This window comes from Vigna unguiculata, chromosome 9 (assembly GCF_004118075.2).
Source record: "Vigna unguiculata cultivar IT97K-499-35 chromosome 9, ASM411807v1, whole genome shotgun sequence".
Lineage (NCBI taxonomy): Eukaryota > Viridiplantae > Streptophyta > Magnoliopsida > Fabales > Fabaceae > Vigna > Vigna unguiculata.
This window is the reverse complement of record NC_040287.1, coordinates 11,514,700-11,534,402: the sequence shown is the minus strand read 5'-3', so window position 1 is coordinate 11,534,402 and position 19,703 is coordinate 11,514,700. Positions and strand designations below refer to the sequence as shown.

The following is a 19,703-nucleotide window of genomic DNA, read 5'->3' as shown; positions in this document are numbered from 1 at the left end:
TATTATTTTTTATTTTATTAAAAAAATAAATTTATTGAGTACCTTTATCCCACTAGTAAAAATAAAATAAAGTGTATAACAAAGACAAATTCAATTATATTTGTGTAATTAAAATATCGAATGTATATGAACATGTTGATTGCCACAAATGCCAAAATAAATGACTTGTTAAGATACACAATATAAATTGTTAGTTTTGATCCACCAATGTTTCACAACCAGGGGGAGTGAATTGGTTTTTCAAATTTTACCCAATTTTAACAATTACGAAAGTGTTTTGATAAAACTTTTACTTGTTGAATCAATTAAAATAGTGTGATTGGATGCTTAATGTTTGGAGCATTTATACCATGTCAAAATTAAAAGAGAATGAAAGAGAGCATAAGAGAAAACAAGATTCATACTGGTTCGATTCAAACGAATCTACATCCAGTCTCTAGCTTTCCTCACTATAAATTTCACTATATCAACAAGAGAAGGAATACAAGAAACACCTATGCAATTCCTAAACTCTAAAACCACACTTTCTTGAAAACACCCCTTCAAGAAATGTGCAAATTGTAATGCTTCTAACAATTACACACAATTACCACAACCACAGTGATAACACACAAAATTTCATATTCAAGAAACTACAAGAAACTAATACAAAAACAGTGACAGTAATGGAACAATAACACCTGATTTTGTACAATGCTTTAATGTCAATATTACACTCTCTTCACTTGATCTTGATGATGAATCTTGATGAACAATGAGAGCTTGATGCAGTATATTCTCCAAGAACCTGTTTCACACCTTTCTTTCTCTCTTTGGGTTGAACAACTCTGAAAACAGAAGGTGCAGTGATATGATTTTATAAATCAGTTGCTGTCAGCACGAGCCTAGTCGACTACATTATGCCAGGGTCCAAATTCAAGTTCCAGAACTAACTTAGTTAACTAGATTAGTAGCCTAGTCGACTATCAAGACAATAAATAACATTTTTAGATTATCATATACATACATTTATGTCTTGTTCTAATTCCAATCATTCTCATGCTATTATGAACATCATAAAAAATATTTCAGATACACTTAATCAACAATATAAATTATATATTAATTTTTTTAATTATTTATTTTTACTCAATAACAAAATTATATCCTAAAATGATTTTTACTGTAAATTTTAATTATAAAATATAAATATCTTGTGCGTGTACCAAGATAGCTGGTTATCAAAAGCTAAAAAAGATATTAAAAGTTGTAGTTATGTATTTCATGTTTTAATTATTTTAAATTTAGTCTTATTTAGTCAATTGTAGTTATGTTCTGACCTCTGTACTAAAAAAATGTTTGTGAGGGTAAAACTTACAATTTTTTTAAGGGTTAAATATATTTTTATCTCTCAAGTATTAGTGAATTTTAGAATTAGTTCATCTTTAAAACTTTATATTAATTTAGTTTTTCATCTTTAGAAATGCGTGAATTTAGTCCTTCTTACCATATTTTGTTAAGTTTATTTGACATTTTAAACGTATTTTATGATAATATTTAAGTTAACATTTAAACTAAAATATGTTAAATGGTGCAAACAATTTAAATACTATCATAAAATACACTTGAAACGTCAGATAAACTTAACAAAATTTGGTTAAAAGGACTAAATTCACGTAATTTTAAAGATAAATGACTAAATTGATCAAAAGTTTTGAAAAGGAACTAATTCCAAATTTTACTGAAATTTGAGAGACAAAAACATATTTAATCATTCTCATAATGGTTTTCTCATTATAATTGGTGGATAATGTGACTTTTATATATATATATATATATATATATATATATATATATATATATATATATATATATATATATATATATATAATGTATCATATAACAACCTCTAATTAATAAAGAAAATTTTGGCAGCTACACAGATTTTGTTCGACCATTTTCTCTATGAAGAAAGATTACACAATTTTGAAGTTGAGTATAGAACTCAACAACACTGCTAAATGATGCATCCATGTGGTCAAATTCTTTCTTTTATCTCAAGAGGGTTCAACAATAATAATTGTTTAAATTAATTTATGATTACAAGTAGAACAATAATAATTATATAAGTAAATTTTTTATCTCAAGTGGGTACAATAATAATTAATATAATTATTAGATGCCTTCATTTTTTATGGTAATAAGACAATAAAAATTAATTAGTATATTAATTATTAAAGTAAATAAGACAATAAAAATTAATTAGTATAGTAATTATTAAATTAAACAAGACAATAAAAATTAATTAGTATAATAGTTAAATTGAAATTATGAAAAAAGTAATATATATATATATATATAAATAATTTTTTAAATTAATTTTTATGATGTTATAATTTAAAAGGGACAATGCGATAAGGACGGACAAGTGACTTGCATAAGTTTTGAGACTAATATATGTGGTTTGTCCCTACATAACTACAGATTGTCAGCATACATTTCTTAAAAAATTGGGAAACAAATTAGCACGCTTTTATAATTTTTTTATCACAAATTTATCTATTTTTTATGAATAAAAATTTATAATTGTAAGTATAATTGTTTTTAAAAATAACAATTTCTTATTCAATATAAGAAAATTAAAAAGTATAATAAAAAAAACATTAGAATGAATCATAAAATAAAATATAAATTCATACATGTAAGCATATAATATCAATAAAATAATAAATAGAAATATAATCATATTGCTCTTACAAAACATTATTATGATAATAAAATATTAAAAAAACATTTAGCATAATAGCATGGAATAGACTCATCCCCAACTTAGGTTGCAATTTAGGTTATGTGCGTTGCAAGTTTGGTCTGTAGCAAGTGCTAACCGACCTTAATAATAATACATCTCTCATATTATAATACCACAATAAAATCAAATAAAATTACTTGCATTTACAAAGATAAAAATCCCTAAAAGCAAATACAAAAGAAAGACGATTATAAAAAATAATTCGTCATTAATTATTTATTAATAAAAAATATGTATTGACATTTTTATTATATTAAAATAATATAATTTGTTATTGTTTAAGTGTTCAATAATCTTATAAGATAATTTAAATATAGTTTTCTTTTATAATTTTTAAAAAAATAAAATTGTGAATGCATCTTTTGAACATAACGAATTTAAGATTTTAAAATAAATAATACATTAAATACAATAATTTGTCTATGATCTTAAAAAAACTTATTCTAAAACTCTTCAAATTGCATTTGAAGTTGATTTTGAAAAATGAAACTCTTTCAAAATTTAATGATATAAATTAGAGCTAATAATGATAGAGAATGTTGTCTCATTCAGGGGTTTGACTTTGATTATGAAGATAATATTCTGAAGTTGGGTTTTGTAGTACGTAACTTCAGTAACAAAATTTACCATTAGTGGAGGAAAATAATTACGTATTCCAACATATTATTAAAATGGTGATACGTGTGAAAATGAAAAAAACAAGAGAGTGTGCGTGTCATCGGCTACTTCCCCTTAACTCCACACGTGCAAATTTCACTCCTTCCTTTCTCCTCTTCTTTTATTTTAGATCATTCTCAAAGTAGTGAAGGTGAATTCAAAATTAAGGGTCATTTTCTTCAAAATTTTATTATGTAACAAAAAAATTGACTCATTTTAAGCTGTCATTTTTTATTATTTTTGTGCAATATTACTCAAACATTATAACTCTAATCAATAATTAAATAACAATGGTGTTGGTATTGGTCATGTTTTACTTGTTCACAAAACAACTTAACATCATTAAACAAATAATAGTTTAAAAATTCAACCTATATGAAGAATAAAAATAGGGTTTATGCATAAAACTACGTGTAAACTTTTATGTATTAAACTATCATTAATGTTGTCTATAGTAATTAACTAGTGTTATTTGATAACATAAAAAATGTCGTTGAAAAATTTAGAAAGTAAAACTCGTTAATTTTTATTTAAAAATTAAAAATCCAGAAAAGTTTAGAAAAAAACAACTCAAGATAAAGATATGTGTTTTTGAAAGTAATGAATTGCGAATTGGTTAATGGGGGTTGCATTTCCTAAAAAACAAAATATGAAGATATTTTGCATCAAATGGGAGATGATGTATGCATGCATTGGGTTGGGAAGTAAATTTTAATTACGTTCGAAGTTTCCACATTCTCTTTTTTCTTTATTCTGACGATTTGTTTTATATACAAACCATGAAATCATGTAAACCAAAACAAATATAAAATGCCTAGGAAGCAAAGATTAGGTCAATGATTAGAGTTTAATTTTTTTAATGAAGAAATTTATAAAATGCATTATTGTAATATTGAAGAACCTAAAGTCAATATTTTACCCACAATTATTGTATTTTTTTAACAGTAATAGAACTAGACCCTAAGTATTTACCAATAATGAAATCATGATTAGATTATTTCTAAGTTGGTAGAAGTCTTAACAATTATTATAAATTTCCATGGAAGTTATATTCTAGTATATGTCGCTAGCTAGAAACAAATTTTGTTAGAGTTGAAAGGTTTTATATATGAGTATCTAATTACAAAACAAAGATTATATTAAACAAGAAATTGATTACTTGATGTAAATTATTCTAAAAGATAATTTTTTATATTACTTTCTAGGTATCCATTACCTCAGTCCTACTAAGCTATAACAAACAAAGTTGTAAGGCTTTTTCGATCTAACCTAAAGAGAGAAAGCAAATATTATATTGTGATGATAGGATAGGAGTCGGTGGTTGAATATGAAGATAATAATATTTTTTTTTTGCATTACACCCATACTTTAACAAAATATTATTATTATTATTTATTATTACTATTATCATTATAGACTATTATCCAAATATATGATACCCTTTCAGGATTAGCCTTTCTGGATTAGGAAATCATTAATTAATGATTGATCAACAAACTTTTTCATTTATTTATTTATTATTGGCATGGTTAGTCAAAATTACATCACGCGTGATTTTATTCATTTACTAAGAAAGCATAAGTTAGGAGTAATTAAAAAAAAAAATGTGTACGGCTTCTTTTGTTTATTATATCACGTACGTGGTGTTTGTTTGTAAAATAATTAGCCTATTTGCATTAGTTTTTAATAAGCATAATTAAAGGTAAATTTAAGTCGCATTCGAATTCTTTTATTTTCTAGAGTTAATAGTTTTATAATTTTTTTCATTTGTGACATATTTTCCTTATTTATGTTACATATTTCTTCTTTGTTTTTGTGTACTTTTAGTGATTGTTGGATTTGAATGCTTGTTAATTACTCCTTACCTTCTAGTACTCTTTTGTCTACACTCCTTAATTCCTTCCTTTTGGTTTAATATACTTAAATAGAACCTAAACTAGAATTATTATGGAAAGAAATAAAAGACAAGTTTTATATTTTATGAATAAAAAAATACAAAATAAAAGACTAAAAAACTATTTTTATAAGTAATAACAAGTTTTAACAACTTTTATCTTACTGAAAATAGTTTATTCCTACTTCTCTTTTATCTTCGTTCCTGCTAACTCTTATGTTACGTCATCATTTAAATAATAGTAATAATTGAAGTTTTATTCAAGATATAGGTAGCACCCAACCTCATCGATAGTTTTTCATATGAAGAGTTGTCCATATAAAGAAATCTCATTTAAAATATTTTTATCTCCACTTCAGACACCTTTTCTAGCAAAAGGAAAAAATATTATAATTATAATCATAATAATAGTAATAATTACTCTTATTATTATTACTATTATGATATATCAATCAATGGAATTAAAATGACCATGGTCTATTATATATGTTTGATTTTTTTGATGTATATTTCATGGAATTATCGATCGCTCCGCGAGACTAATCAAACTCTGAAATCAAGGGATGAATATCCTACTCCCACATCCATGTTGATTACGTCGTAGATTAAAATAAAACAAAATCTAACCTACAAATACTCTCTAAAAGTCGTTAACAACGTCTTGTTATTTTAATATAAAATCCCGTGCTTAATTAGCCGTCTTTATATTCCTTGGCAGCTTTAAATACCATATTTTGTTAGGAAGAAATTAGAAAATGGATTATATCCTCGTGTTGTCCAATTTTAATCTAGAAGAGCATAAAAACATAAATTCATTAAAAATTTCTAACAATTACTTAATTAAAATATATAAGTAAAAATGTTAATTTCATTACCTTCCATGTTCGTCCATAACCAGTCTTAAATACACATCAATGCCTCCACATTATCTAGAAGTAATCTATTCCGAAGTGAAGTAAGAATTCGACTACCATTACTGAATGAAGACTCAGAATGTTTTTTACTAATATATATATATATATATATATATATATATGAGGATATTTTTGTGAATTAAAGTTTAGCGGGTACGAGTATCCACGGGTACGGATACTATGATACCCGTACCCGTCCCGTTAACATGCGGGTATCAAAAATACTCGTACCTGTGGGTAGCGGGTACCCATTTTTAATATCAGTTTCCTATTTGTTGCGGGTTTTATCTGCAGATACCTGCGGGTACGAATTTTTTTGACATCCTTAGCCACCACCACTATCACTGCCACCACTAACACCACAACCGCAACCACACTAAAACCACTACCACCACCAAACTAAACCCCTAACCACCACCACAACCACTCTGCAACTACCAACACAATATTCACTCCTTACAACCACACCACCACCCCCACCATCACACTAAAATCACATTCACCACCATTACACTAAAACCCTACCACTATGAGTGTTGTTTTTTATTGGTTTAGTGTAATGGTGGTGAATGTGATTTTAGTATGGTGGTAGTGGTGGTGGTGGTTGCAGAGAATGATTGTGTTGGTCGTTATGGGGTGGTTGTGGTGGTTGTTGTTGTTTTAATGTGGTTGTGGTGATTATGGGTTTGGTTTGGTGGTGGTTGTGATTTTAGTGTGGTGGTGGTTTTGGTTGTGGTGTTAGTGGTAGTGGTGGCAACAATAGTGTGGTAGTGGTGGCGGTGGTGGTGGTGGTGGTGACAATGGTGAAAGGTCATGAAATGGAGGTTGAGACTAAATTGAACAAATTTAACTAAAATAGGGACTTATTTGAACAAAACACAATCAAGTATAACGTGAATAGTGTCACATCATGTGAACAATGTCAACTTATACACTCAGTCATTATCAATTTAAATGGTGTCAACGAAGAGGAGGGAATTGAACATAATTTAGCAAATCAGGGACCAAATTAAACGCACAAAAAATGATCAAATTGAACAAACTATACCAAAATAGGGACTAAAGTAGTATTTAAATCAAACATATACTAAATAATAAACACGCACACACACTCCCACTCCCACTCTCACTCTCTCTCTCACACACACATGTGTGTGTGAATATATATATATATATATATATATATATATATATATATATATATATATATATATATATATTTGGGTATTAAAATAAACACATGTTTAATGTGATATTGAATGATAATATGCAATTAGTAAGTTTTTTCCAATTGAAACTACTAAGTTTGAAATGTTACATTTGTGTTAATAGTTTGAAATGTTGTATTTGTGCTATTAGAGCATGTCATATCCTAGATATAACTATGGAAAATATTTACCATGTGTAAATATTTATTTTGTTTAGTAAAAAAACTTAATTAGAAATTTGAATTTGATTTTATAACCTAATTTGTTTTGTATGCTTAGAAGCGTCATGCAAGTGTCATACTTCTCCTCATCTACAATAGATATGCCTCATTTGGCTAAAGCTATCAGGATGATGGTTATAACTTACCAATAGCATTGTGTCACTATGACTCAATATTATCAAATTGTCTCATATTAATTGGAGTTTGTTAAGATGGTAGTTCAGGCAACCTAAATAGTTCATCAACCTTTTTTTAAGTCTAAATTAATTTATTTTGAGGTTTCTTTCTTTTGTAAAATAATCCAAAATGGACAAAGACATTAATAATAGTAATATGATAATTCAATCTCATCCTAATGAGTCTTCTAGTGATAACAAGAATAACATTAATAAACCATACTATAAACACCAATTTTAGAATCTCTTTAAAGTAGTAACATAGATCAAATATTCAATGTTTTAGATATGGGATATCACATTAGGCTAATTAGTGTTCCATGCCAGAAACAATTAGAAATTACTTCATCTATGATAAGCCAAGACATTTAGCTAAATATTATCCATGAAAGAAGAAACTAATTATTGTTACTTATCTTTAGAAGGCAACCAAAAGAGTATTTGCTATCAGTGGAGCAAATACCTCATAATTTGATCTTTTGGTAAAAGGTTTATGTTTTGTAATTGCTCAAGTTAAGAATATTATGTGGCTTTGGAGCCACATACCTTTTTTTTTTATCTTTTGATTGTTTGGATGTTTTACATCTTAGGAAAAATCTTCAATTTGAGTTGATAGCTTTTGCATCAACTTATAATTTAGGAATGATTTTTACAACCTTTATTAGTTGCTTAGTGTCGATTGTTTAACAAAGAATGGCCATTTCTCACTTGTGAATTTGAGGATACATATGCAAAACCTTGCTCGATTATACATCAAAGGGATTGTATGATTACACAATATACCTTCTAGTATAGTCTCAGATAAAGATCCTAAATTTATTTTTATTTATTTCCTTTACTTAGTGTCGATTGGTCTAACATTTGTATTAATAAAAATAATTTTTTAGCGCTAATTTAACCCACACAATGTTCAATGTTATTACTTTTTATTTATTGGTTATTTGTCCTTCTAGAGTGGGTTTTATCTATTGCTTTTTCTATTTTATTTTGTGTCGTGTTATAGTTGGATTGATTGACTCTAATAATATTTATTTTTTAGTCGATAGACTTAATATAAGATTATTCGTAAATTAATATTAATATTTGTATATTTAATTAAGGAGTTAGTCCACTATTATGTTGTGTTTATTTTGTGTTACAATTTTAAATTAATAATTTCACATTAACATCAAGTGGTTAATTTAGAATCATCATAAAGACTTACAATCAATAATATTAAATGTACTATACTACGCGGGCAGGACCGGTATGACTAACTATCCAATCTGAGCCGCCAACTTATAGTCCTACATAGAGGAAATCATTGATAAACTATACAAAAAGACAATACATACATAGCGGCTAAGGGTACATACCTGTAAAGGCCCCCTATTCTAAACTTAGGAAATAACAATTGTATTTACAAAATCAAGTCATAAGCCTGATGCTTGGGCCTTGGTCAGGCCCATACAAGTCCAAAAGAGGCCTAGCAAACCCAATAGAGGCCCATCCCATAAGCCAGATAATTTGTGATTAATGTTCTATAAATACAGGTGGATCCCAATAATTAAAGGTACGTAATTCATTAATTCGCTAATTTGTAATTTGACTTCTAAGAGCTCTTGCTGACTTGATCATCATAGTCTTTTCCACATGTAACCCCTAAAACGTTTAATTTGACAACATTACATGAAGACGTATCCAATAGAACCGAGAAGTATCCATCTCAGGAAATCAAGGATTGGGTAAGACATAATTTGTGGTCCCTAATATTTTGTTATTGTTTCCACAAGAACAATTGGTGCCCACCATGGGGCCCGAGTTATTATCTTATCAAAGCAATCCGAGAACATGTGAAGATGGTTTCAACATGCAGTAAAGATGGTGTTATGGAGGAGCCTGAAGCAAGGCAAAGGGACGTTGTAATAAACCAGCTAGATTTGACCGCCATCCTATAAGGGCAGGCTAGGATGCAGCAAGAGTTTGTTGATTTTAAGAAGCGCAACACTAATGAGATGGAGGCGCTAAGACAAGAGAATTCACGGCTTAAAAGGAAGATAAAAGTAGATGCCACCTAAAAGGGGAAAGAGAAAGAGGTCCAGGGGACTCCAAAACTCTTGTGTGTCATCCTACTGAAGAGGAAAGTGAATATAACCCTACTCCCCAAACCTTCACCACGACCCATCACACAACTACCCTTCCTACCTACCATACACCCACCATCCCCACCAATCATATCCCTCCTCATCATCACCCCCACAACTTTCCTAACTATCATCCGACACCCCATACCAGCACACCCACACAAACGCCGCCATCCCTTCATCGATGGCATCACTAAAACTCCTCCTCCTAGCCAATGAGAGGCCTTCACGTTGGAACGTTAAGAAGGAGACATAAACTCTGATGAGCATGTCAAGATATATTCCACTTATGTCGTCTTATACACGAATGAAGATGTTGTCATGTGCAAGGCTTTCCCTACCACCCTCAAGGGACTAGCCCTGAAATGGTTCACATCTCTACCACCATACTCCATCGATTGCTTTGAAACCTTATCCCACCTTTCCATAACCCAATTTTCCAGAAGCCACCCTCACCAAGCCACCCATTATCCCTTCTCAGCTTCATGCAAGAAAAAGATGAGACATTGAGGGCCTTCATCGATCGCTTCGGTAAAGCGACCCTTAGGATGAAAAACCTTACGCAGGAGATGATCCTTTAGTGTATGGCCCTCACACTGAAACCCGGACTGTTTGTAGATAACTTTTGCCTTTGACCACCGACCATCATGCATGAACTCAAGCTATGTGCAATAGATTATATATGAATGAAAGAAATGAAAACCTTGCAAACCAGATTTTGTACTAACTTCCATCCCAACGAAAGTAGACTCTAGGTCTAGGGAGCCTAGACCACCTCGGTATTTGAGGTATGCCCCCATAAATGCTTCATGATCGCATATTCTTAACGAAGCCCAACAAACGGACCTCATTCCCCCTTGCAAGACCCTCAACCCACCCAACACCAATATGACTAAATATTGCAAATATCATCGCAATAACAGTCACACAACGAATGTGTGTAAGGCATTGCAAGATAAGATCGAAGAATTGATACGCGTTGGTCACCTTAGGCGGTTCATCAAAGGAGAGGGGGAACACAACTCTGGACCAATAGGAAATCGCGACCCAACCCATGGTTGAAAAAACGCCCATCACCACCTAGAAAGTGAACAAAGAAATAACCCTTAAACCTACACCGACATCAACCGCGCAAACCCTTCCGAGTTACGCAACACCATAAACACCATATCTGGTGGATTCGCAGGTGGATGATCAACCTCATTTGCTAGGAATAGGCACCTCAAAAGTATCCAATCCGTTAATGTTGTCACCTGCTCACATAGATGACGGAGAATACCTCCAATAACCTTCACTAACGTTGACTTCTAGGGCGTAGACCAGGAGCAGGATGACCCGATGGTCATCACCATATAACTTGAGAACTTTGCGGTAAAAAAAGTACTGATAGATTATGGAAGCTCAGTAAACATTCTATACTGAACAAACTACCAAAAGCTACATCTCCTCGTCGAGGCTATGGCACCTTATGATGAGCCTATTTACGGATTCTTAGGCGAAATAGTGTGTATGTGTGGATACATCAATTTGCATACAATGTTCCGCGAGGGGCACCAAACCAAAACCATCGTCGTCCGCTTCCTAGTAGTTGAAGCGCACACATCCTATAACGTCCTTTTAGGTAGGCCTTCCCTAAACACACTAGGCGTGATAGTTTCCACACCCCCACTTCGCTATGAAGTTTTCATTCGCATTCGACGACATCATCACCATCCACGGTGACCAATGACTTATACACAAATGTTATATTGCAAACTTACGGTCAAAAGAGTCAGTCCTCACCATCAACAATATCAAACGATAACCCGGAGCCGACCTCACCTTAGCCGGTGAAGATCTTAATCCAAGGATAGGGTGTAACTTGCGTATCGAATCAGTAGAGGAAACCAAGACATTGGAGCTATCGCCAGAAAAAAATCTTAAACTTGGCACAGGCCTGAGCAACAACGACTAATACTGGATTGAAACAACGTTAAAAAGTAACGCAGATTTGTTCGCCTAGTCTACGACAGACCTGCCTGGCGTTGACCCCCAAATAGTCATCCACAAATTATCAATTTTTCAAGGAGACAAGATATGTCTCTCAAAAAACGAGAAAATTAAGAGAAGAAAAAAGATTGACAACTAAGGTAGAAGCAACAAAACTCCTAGAGGTCGGATTCATCGCTGAGGCCCATTACATAACTTAGTTGGCCAACGTTTTCCTAGTAAAGAAATCTAGTGGCAAGTGGCGAATGTGGGTTGATTACACTGAGCTCAATAAAGCTTTCCTGAAGGACGTATACCCTTTACCCAACATTGATAGACTAGTGGATGGAGCAACCGGAAACCAGATACTAAGCCTCCTTGACGCCTACTCTGGATATAACCAAATACTCATGGCTCCATCTGACATGATTAAAATTGCGACACGCAAAGGATTTAGTTGAAGTATTTGTGGCGCTACAAAAGCACAATCTCAGACTTAACCTAAGAAGTGCGTATTTGGTGTTGATAGTGAAAAATTCTTGGGCTTCATGCTAAAACAACATGGAATCAAAGCGAACCTTGAGAAATGTAAGGTCATAATAGAAATGCGCAACCCAACAAATGTAAAAGAGGTACAACGTTTGATAGGCCCCCTTGCAGCCATATCAAGATTCCTACCCAAGTTGGCGGACAAAACGCGACCCACCATTCATCTCCTTAAAAAATATGTGAAGTTCTCACTTCTCCAGGATACATTGAGTGTCAACCTCTCTTGATATCCTTCTCAATCTCCTCCAAAGATCGAATCTAAACTGTAGTGAATAATCAACAAAACACTCACAACAGGATTGTACAATTTAGCTCACAGGTTATAACTTCACTCATTGAAGAATATACAATATGTAAGCTCTCGACCCAATTTACTAATCACAAATGATATAACAATTTTTTAGCTCTTTTATCTTTCTCGTTAGCTTCATAGTTCTTCTCATAAGGCTATGTATAATTGTTGTATTTGATAGCCATTAAGAATTTGAATTGTAACTCTTCATCACCATCTTATTGATATGAAATAACTTGATTAATTATTTAATTTGATTTTCCAGCTTGAATGTTCAAGGTCATTCTTCAAAACATCAATTCTGAATTTGTTGATGCTCTTCAAGATTTCTTCTTTCCTTTTATAAATGAGCTCATACTTGATTTGAATTTTGCTCTTTCATTAACATTCACAATTTTCCTATTAAGAAAACTTTGTGCAATATGTCTTTGTATTTGAATTGTTAGAGCAATAATATTTCACATTCAATCAAACATTTCGTTCATCAATCATTTCCTAATATTCATTTTATTTGAATGTTTGATTCAAAAACTTTCTTCTTTCAAAATTTAATTATCGAAAGATGATTTTCTTGAGCGTTATAGCTCATATAATTAATTCTTTATTTCGAATACTTAGATCAATTCTCTTGATCAATCAAAGATTAAAGCATTCATAATAACAAAGCGCATTATAGTTTGTTCTGCTATTTAGATCATCTAACGCTTTTAGTCATCTAATACCTTGTTTCACTTAGGTCATTTAACCCTTTGTGTCACTCAAAGGCAGATGGGTTGTTTAATGACTTTGATCATCTAATGCTCAAACTTGGTGATTATGATTTTTGTATACTCGTCTAACACCTTGACTTGTCTATTACTTTGACTCGTCTACTACTAAGACTTGACCTTTGCATTTTCCAGGCTTCTTGCTTTCGCTAACATATATGATATATGAGTATTAATCAATAAGCATACACAAGCAACAAAATTGATCATGTATTTTGATCTTCAGACCATATGGATTAATTTCTCAACCTTATTATATCTGTTAGACGTTCTCTCTTGATCGTCTAACATAGTTTCACTTCTAACTAGAGACTTATTCATCTGGTAAAGTGATTGTTTTGTTATCATGAAACTAACGGGGCTTGTTTAGTTTAAAATACTTAGATAAGTCAAAAGTAGCTTATGAAAAAAATACTTGATCAGGGTTAGTCAGAAGTAGTTGGGAGTTGAAAGAACACTCAAGCTTAGCCAAGAATAGCTTGTTGAAAGAATACTTTATTGAATCAAAAGTTACTTATTGAAAAGAACGGAAAACTTGAATAGGGTCAATCATAAGTATGAGAGCCAAAAGAATACTTGATTGTACTTCGCAATGTTAGCTTGTGAGTGGAACTTGAATGGTTGGTCAAAAATTAGACGTAGTTTGTTTGATTAGACGATGCAGTATAAAAATATTGTGTATCTTTTTATTCCTTAACTTTTATATTGCATGCTATAATTGTTTATTCAACTAAGGAAGGAAGAAAGTTAAAACCAATCCTGTGAAAATATTTTATACATCGTCTCATATTTATTTACACCATATTTGACAATGTATACTCATAGATATAATAAAAAAATCGCAAAATTTTAAAAGAACAATTAAACCCTCTCTTCTTGTATTATTTCTTGCTTTCACAAGGGAAGATTGTTAAATCATGTTGACATGCGTAGCCTAAATAGTGTGTTACTTGAAGATTTGATGAAGCTTTGATGAAGGAACTTGAAGCCATTGCCTTGGAACCATGCTTACATTGATGAAGACATGGATATTTGATGTTACTCGAGTTGATCAAGCCTTATTTGCATGCCCTCTATCCAGTTCAATCATGGGGAAAACAAGTTTGAAGTTTGTAATTCATTTTGTAGACCATTTAGCATAAATTAGATGTATAAGGTCTTTTTTGTGTCTTTTAATCTGTTGAAATATTTTTCAGTAGGTTAAATGGTGTATTTTAATCTATTGAATGAATTTTTAACAAATTAAAAGGTTAGCTGCAATGGTCTTAAACTGTGACTTATTCAATCAGTTGATTTATATTTTAATTGACTAATTTCACTTAAGTTAAGTGAAATCAACCGATTGATTTGAAAATTAACAACATGTTGAATTTCGTAACAGTTTGACTATAAGAGTTGTATTTTTTGAAAGAGAGGTAGCAATACCATTTTTTAGCGCGAAATCATTCTGGAAACCTGGGAATTCTCTCTTTTTTGTAACCATACAGATTGCAGCTGGTGAAGATTGATCTTGGATAAATTCTTGGAGCCTTTTGCTTGGTATTTGAAGATTGGAGAAGGTGGTTATGGTAGGCAAGATTGTGCTACTACTGAGGTTTGATCTTTATCAAGCTTTGTGTGTATGCCTGGTGGTTTTATAGGTTTGCAAGAGGTGTCTTGATGTGCTGGTGTGATTCTTGTGTGATTTAAGAATCTTTTGTGTGTGTTTTTGCATATTTTTAAAATGTAAGGGTGTAAACTTTGTAAATCTTTTGAAATAGTGCAAAGTCAGGCTCATGTTGCCTTGACCAACTAGATGTAGCCCAGGTTTGAGTGAACTAGTATCAAAATTTTGTGCATTACTCTTTTCTCTAACCATTCTCTCTTGTATTATCATTTAAAGTTTAAAGAATTGTGATCTAAACCATCTTTTTGACATTCTTGAGTGTTTTGGCATCATCTGTAGCATTGATCATGTTTGTATAACTCATTGAAACATGTCTTGACTGATCTTTTTAAATTGATCTTGCTTTAAATCAAGAATCTACATTTCTTCATTTTTTCATGTATTTTAGTCGACTGTTTTTGTTGTTTAATCGATTGATTATATCAGTACTACATCTGTTTAGTAAAATCAATCAACTAACTATGTTTTTGATCGGTTAAAAGTGTCCAGTCCAGAAGTGTTTGCATCCTTACTTGTTGGTTGGGTTGATTCAATTAAAGATAGTTTTTATCCTTTAAAGGTTACCTAAATTTTTAACTAGCCAATTCAAACCCCCTCCCCCTTCTTGGCATTTCAACCATTTCAAAACTTACAAATCAAAATTCAACAAACACTATCTTTGGTTTGGGTTATGTGCTTAACAACAAAGTATAAAACATAATTTTATAAGCATCAAGTCTCGACAAACTCAAGCACTTCATCTAGCCAAACATGTACAAACATTTTGCTTATATGCTTCACTTGATAAGCTTTTACTTAAACAAACATAAGTGGTTTACTTTGCTTGATAAACTTTTCCTTGGATATATGATAAGTTTACTTTGTTTGATAAACAATAAGACTGAAACATTTCATGGTACATGTTGATCTCTTTGTTTCTTATAAAACAATATTGCATTAACGTCTCCACAACAAAAATCTCTTGAAAAATGCGCCTAAAGAATCACCTTTCAATAATTTTTCTAAAATAATGGAATTTTAGCTATTTCAAATATAGTTAGACGTATCATACTTTACATTTTACTTAAGTTTGGAAAGAAGATACCTAGCTAGGCTTGATAAGTTGTGTGTGTGTTATAAAGTTGAATAATAAAGTTACATGCATTTAAAGTTGTTTCAAGAGCAATTAATTTATATACGAGCATGAATATGGACAAACACAAGAAAAAGAAGGAGGACCTCATAATACCTCACAATAACCATAAACCCTAAATCCTAAACTTTGATATTGTGTATTTTGGAAACACTTTACAACTTTCGAAATTAGAATTTAAAATACTCCACTACTACTCGATTTTGTACCAAAATCTCAATTAGGTCATCAGATTTCTAATAGTCTCAATTAGGTCCATATTTTTGTAAATGAGTAACAATTAGGTCATTTCCTTTAGTATGGTACTAACAACGTTAAGTATGTGACACGTGTCAACTTCTCCTTTTTTTTACTTTTTAAATTTTTTTTAAAATATTTATACCACGTGTCACGTCAGTAGTGTGCCATGTGTTAAGTCAGTATGGTGACATGTATCAAGTCATTGTTTGAATCTTAATTTGGTCACATATTTTTTATTTTAATTTGATTCTAGTCCCATTTTTTTAATTTTTCAATCTCATCCTTCCAAATTAAGACTAAATTTAAATTTCACACACACACACACACACACATACACACACACACACACACATATATATATATATATATATATATATATATATATGTTATAATGATACTTTTATTAAAATTGAGATTAAATTTAACTTTCATATATATATATACAATGATACTTTTATTAAAATTGATATATTTATTAAATATTTTAACAATATTAAGTTAATTTAAATTTAAATTAATAACTTTCTTCATATTTTATTTTAAAAATTTAAATGATATTTTGACTTATTTTTTTTACCCATTTTTAACTAACCACTTTAATCGTTCTTAGATCTCATATCACTAAAAAAAATCAAAATAGATAACTGAATGATGATTAAAGTAGTAGATTAAAAGTGGGTGAAGAAAAAAAGATTAAAATATTATTATCTAATTTTAAATATATTTATTTTAACTTATTATAAAATTTTTAAAATTTGATATTTGAATTATAAAATTATTATTTTTAAATCAACTCTGACGTTTGTACAAAAATCTGACGTTTGTATAAAAATTTATGATATACAATGTTGAGAAAAAAGAGCAAATACCTTTAAAAAAGAACAAAAAAACAAATCAGGCATAGAAATTGTGGCGCAAAAAGTAAAAGTCGTCCAAAGGGTAGGAAATCCGTTTCTATTGAGCGGCAACTAAGGCCCAATGGAACGATCAAAACCAACATTGTTGTAAGAAATATTGAAGAATCTCCACTCGCCACGTATCCGATCAAAACCGCCTCAAAGGGAATCCTATTTATTGTCTTCCTCATCTGTGTCTCTCTCAAAACCACTCGTCCACACCCAAAGAATAAATAGAAAATGCTGAGAATCGCCGCGAGCGCAAAGAGACTTCTTCGAACGCCGTCGTTGGAGGCGCCACCGTTGGGGATTAGGGTTCTGCCGCGCCTCTATCACGAGAGGGTGGTGGACCACTACGACAACCCCCGCAATGTCGGATCCTTCGACAAGAACGACCCCACTGTGGGAACTGGTCTTGTTGGGGCACCCGCGTGTGGCGACGTAATGAAACTCCAAATTAAGGTTGACGAGAAAACTGGAAAGATCATCGATGCTCGCTTCAAAACCTTCGGATGTGGATCCGCCATTGCTTCTTCGTCTGTCGGTAATATGATATTTATTTAATTGATTAGTTTATTATCGTGTTAGTTTCAAGCTTATCTTTTTTTTTTTTTTTTTATGTTAGGGTTTATGCAATTTTTGGTGTTTGAATTTTTGATTCTTTATTTCTTTTTTCCTGGAAATTTGTCTTTATGGTGTTGAATGAAATTTCGTTGTTACTTTGTCCATGGGTACCTCCTGCCTCCGATGACTGAGGGTGTTTCTGATTTGTAGCTTTGTTATCCTTTTGCAGCTACTGAATGGGTGAAGGGAAAGCAAATGGAGGAAGTTTTGTCGATTAAAAACACGTGAGTTGGAGCTCTTGGAAACGTTTGCTACACTTGGTTATTATTTGTTCTGGACATGGCTTGTATTTTATGTGATTTGTTATATTAATTACATTCTTTGGATTCAAGGGTGAGTGCTTACTACTAGGTGCTAGACAATGTTGGCTCTTTCAGAAAAGTAACGTAATTGTATCTTAGCCGTTAGAATGGTGAGAGTTGACAGTTATAGCAAGTTTAGTGCATGGAATTGAAGAAGTAACAGGTGAACTATGTGGAAGAATTTACTTTAGATGGTATTTTTGGAGAAAACACAGCCTAGTTCAACACGAAATTTACACATTTGTTTTATTGGTCTTGATGATTAATATTTGATGTTTTATTATTTTGCTGTCATATATATATATATATATATATATATATATATATATATTTGTGTGTGTGTGTCCTCTTTAGATTACTGTGAGCTTATGAATCTAAGGACTGCCAATATTATTTTCATCTTTCCTATGTTGTTTAGTTACACCTTTTGGTTTATTGATTAATGCACCGTCTCTAGGACTTCTAGTCCTGCTAGATGATATTATTCTTGCTTCGTTTATGCTTTTTAATGCTTAATTGCTCCCTTCTCCGTTTATTAATTGTTGAGGAACACATTGCTAATTTTATGCAGTGAAATTGCAAAGCATCTTTCACTTCCACCCGTCAAGCTTCACTGCAGCATGCTTGCAGAGGATGCTATAAAAGCAGCTGTTAAAGATTATGAAGCTAAACGTGCCTCAATAACTACTGAGGGGCAGGGAACAACTGCAGAGAAAACTGCCACTGCTTGACACTCTTGCATTTGTGAATTGTATGACGGTGAAAACAGCCATTGCTATGGCTTTTTGGTGACAGAGTGAATGGACATTGTATGAACATCTTGAGGTCAGATATGTTTGGTTGGAGCTAGTTGTAGGATTTGAATTGTCTTAATTTGAAGTAAATACTTGTCTCCCAGGCTGTAGTTTGTCATTTGTCATCTGTTTAGAGAAGCTTTTTTACTTAAAAATATGTATATGTAATAAAATAAAGCTATGATATTGTGTTGAACCCACGTAAATATTTTGTTACTGAAGCTAACACACCATTTTACCCTATTTCGTTTTGGATATGTTTGTCTGTCATTCGGCTTTATACCCGACAATGAGTATAGGAATATCACTGTATAATGTGTAATGCATCCTTCAATCGAAGGATATAACCCTTGGAGCTGGGAGAAACAAAGAGCTTATTGTTATAAAAGAAGCGTTGAGCAGAGTATTTGCAAAAGATAATGGCCGGTTAGTTGCAGATTTGCAACCTCTATTGTCGTTGCCACAATTCACGAATCTATGCAATATTTTTCT

The 19,703-nt window shown here is 31.5% G+C and overlaps 1 protein-coding gene across 1 annotated transcript; it reads left to right on the top strand.

The window, feature by feature from the left end:
- The first annotated feature begins 17,614 nt into the window (after nucleotides 1-17,614).
- Nucleotides 17,615-19,439, top strand: LOC114196156 (iron-sulfur cluster assembly protein 1-like). The gene is made up of 3 exons (XM_028086707.1): nucleotides 17,615-18,035; nucleotides 18,285-18,339; nucleotides 18,989-19,439. The coding sequence occupies exons 1-3, from the start codon at nucleotides 17,732-17,734 to the stop codon at nucleotides 19,146-19,148; spliced, it is 519 nt and encodes a 172-aa protein (XP_027942508.1). The 5' UTR covers nucleotides 17,615-17,731; the 3' UTR covers nucleotides 19,149-19,439.
- Nucleotides 19,440-19,703: the final 264 nt, after the last annotated feature.